The following is a 2,247-nucleotide window of genomic DNA, read 5'->3' on the forward strand; positions in this document are numbered from 1 at the left end:
GCAGCATCGGGGGTCACCCCCACACATACACACCCCACAGAATGCAGGAGCCGGTGTGGCCCTGAAGCCTGTTCCAATCCACCCCAACCCCCTGTGCCATCCTGCTGTACTCGGCTTCTCAATGGCAGCAGGAAGCAGAAGGCCCCAGCCCCGGCACCCTCTTCCACAGGAAAGGGAAAAGAACTTTCAGCTCCGTGAGTTTCTTTTTCTGCAGTGAATAAAGAACCATTGTCCCTGTGGGGTGTTCCCACACTGAGACTAGACCTGTGGCAGGAGAGGGGCCTCCCATCATTCCTTAGGGGAACTGATGGATTAGTCTGTATTCCAGTTTCCTAAAGTCCCCTGTTGTGAGGTGCCAGAAACTCCCTGGAATTGCAACTCCCAAGTCCGGACACCTCCTGGATTTCAGGGACCTTCCAAACCTTATTGAAATGTTCCACTTCTGCCATGACTTTGCCTCCGTCTCTCTAGAGTTCCCTCTTGGCAGAGAACAGACAGAGGTTGGATGCACAGGACAGAAAGGAGACTCGTTAGTCAGGCTTCTGGAGAGAGAATGACCATACGGTTCTGTCTTTTCAGATTTCAGCTTGTGTCTATAAAACAGGTTGAACTACATCCTGGTGTGACATTCCCTGAGCACGACGCGGCTCACGTTTCACCGGCATGGATCTTTCTGTCCCTTTGGTGGGCCGTGTCCATCACAGGGACCTTATGGACACTACTCAGCCCAGATAAAGCTTTTTTGAGTGCCCCCTTCACCTCTTGGTTCCTCAGGCAGTAGATGAAGGGGTTGAGCATGGGTGTGAGAACCGTGTACACGACAGACACCAGCTTATTCAAATCGAAAGGGTAAATCTTCTTGGGCCGGGCGTACATGAAGAGGGAGGTGGAGAAGAAGATGATGACCACAGTGAGGTGGGAAGCGCAGGTGGAGAAGGCTTTCTTCCTCCCCTGGATGGTGGGGATGCGCATAATTGCAGCAATGATACAGAGGTAGGAGACGACTGTCACGAACAGAGGGACCAGCAGGATGATCAAGGCCAACACAAAGTCTACAGTCTCTGCCACTGACATGTCGGTGCAAGCCAGGTTCAGCACCGGGGAGATGTCGCAGAAGAAGTGATTGATGATCCCTGGGCCGCAGAAGGTCAGGCGTGAGATGAAGGACACCTTGACCAAGGAGATGGAGAAACCACTCACCCAGGAGACTGCCACCAACTGCAGGCAGAAGCGGTGGGTCATGATGGCTGGGTAACGCAAGGGTCTACAAATGGCCACGTAGCGGTCGTAGGCCATGGATGCCAGGAGGACGCACTCGGTGCATAACAGGGAGCTGAAGAAGTAGAGTTGGGTCATGCAGCCCACAAAGGAGATTCTTTTGTCCTCCACCAGGAAGTTCACCAGCAGTTTGGGGATGGTGACGGAAATGTACCAGGCTTCCAGGAAGGAGAGGTGGCTGAGGAAGAAATACATGGGCTTGCGAAGGTGAGAGTTTGTCCGGATCAAGCCGATGATAACCATGTTCTCCAGTAGGGTCAGCACATACGCCACCAGGAAGACCACAAAGAGCAACCCTTGGAGCTCCAGGATGGCCGGGAATCCCAGCAGGATGAATTCCTGAACATTGGTGCCGTTCTCCATGGGGCCTTGTTGACCTGCAGAATTAGAAAAAAAAGAAATGGTTGAAGTCACTTGTGCCCATTTTCATGAAGTTTGTCACTACCTCCCTTAGATATTCCTTATTATTTGGCCCCGCCCCTCAGGTCTGTAACCCCTCCTCATTTGGGGAACGAGGTTCCAAATTTGCAGATGATGACTGCCGGTCCTACACCGATTTGTTTCCAGAGAAGATCCCATTCAGTAGTACTCTACCAACTCAACCATTAGCTCAAAGCTAGATCGGGAGATATTTTGCAAAAACACCTAAGGGATTTGGGAGGTCAAGTCCTAATCAAAATTGTTTCAACTTCTATCGACGGTCCTTGTGCGGCTACTTTCCCTGGCGTACCAGAGCACTTGCATAGTTATCCTCACAACATTGCTATTAAAGTGTCCATTTTATAGCTGGAGAATGGAGAGATGAACTGATGTTCAAAGTTACTTGAGATGCCAACAGATGTTAGAGGGCAGGGGACTGGACTCAATGACCTTCCGAGGTCCATTCCCATTCTAGTGTTCTAGGATTCTATGTAAAGAGGCTCCCAGTGGAATTCATAAGGGAACCTAAGTGATTTAGGCACAGAGAGG

At 50.9% G+C, this 2,247-nt stretch overlaps 1 protein-coding gene across 1 annotated transcript; it reads right to left on the reverse strand.

The window, feature by feature from the left end:
• Positions 1-648: 648 nt before the first annotated feature.
• Positions 649-1,641, reverse strand: LOC102452936 (olfactory receptor 6B1-like). The gene has a single exon (XM_006110490.2). The coding sequence runs from the start codon at positions 1,639-1,641 to the stop codon at positions 649-651; it is 993 nt and encodes a 330-aa protein (XP_006110552.2).
• Positions 1,642-2,247: the final 606 nt, after the last annotated feature.

Source organism: Pelodiscus sinensis, chromosome 30, assembly GCF_049634645.1.
Source record: "Pelodiscus sinensis isolate JC-2024 chromosome 30, ASM4963464v1, whole genome shotgun sequence".
Classification (NCBI taxonomy): domain Eukaryota; kingdom Metazoa; phylum Chordata; order Testudines; family Trionychidae; genus Pelodiscus; species Pelodiscus sinensis.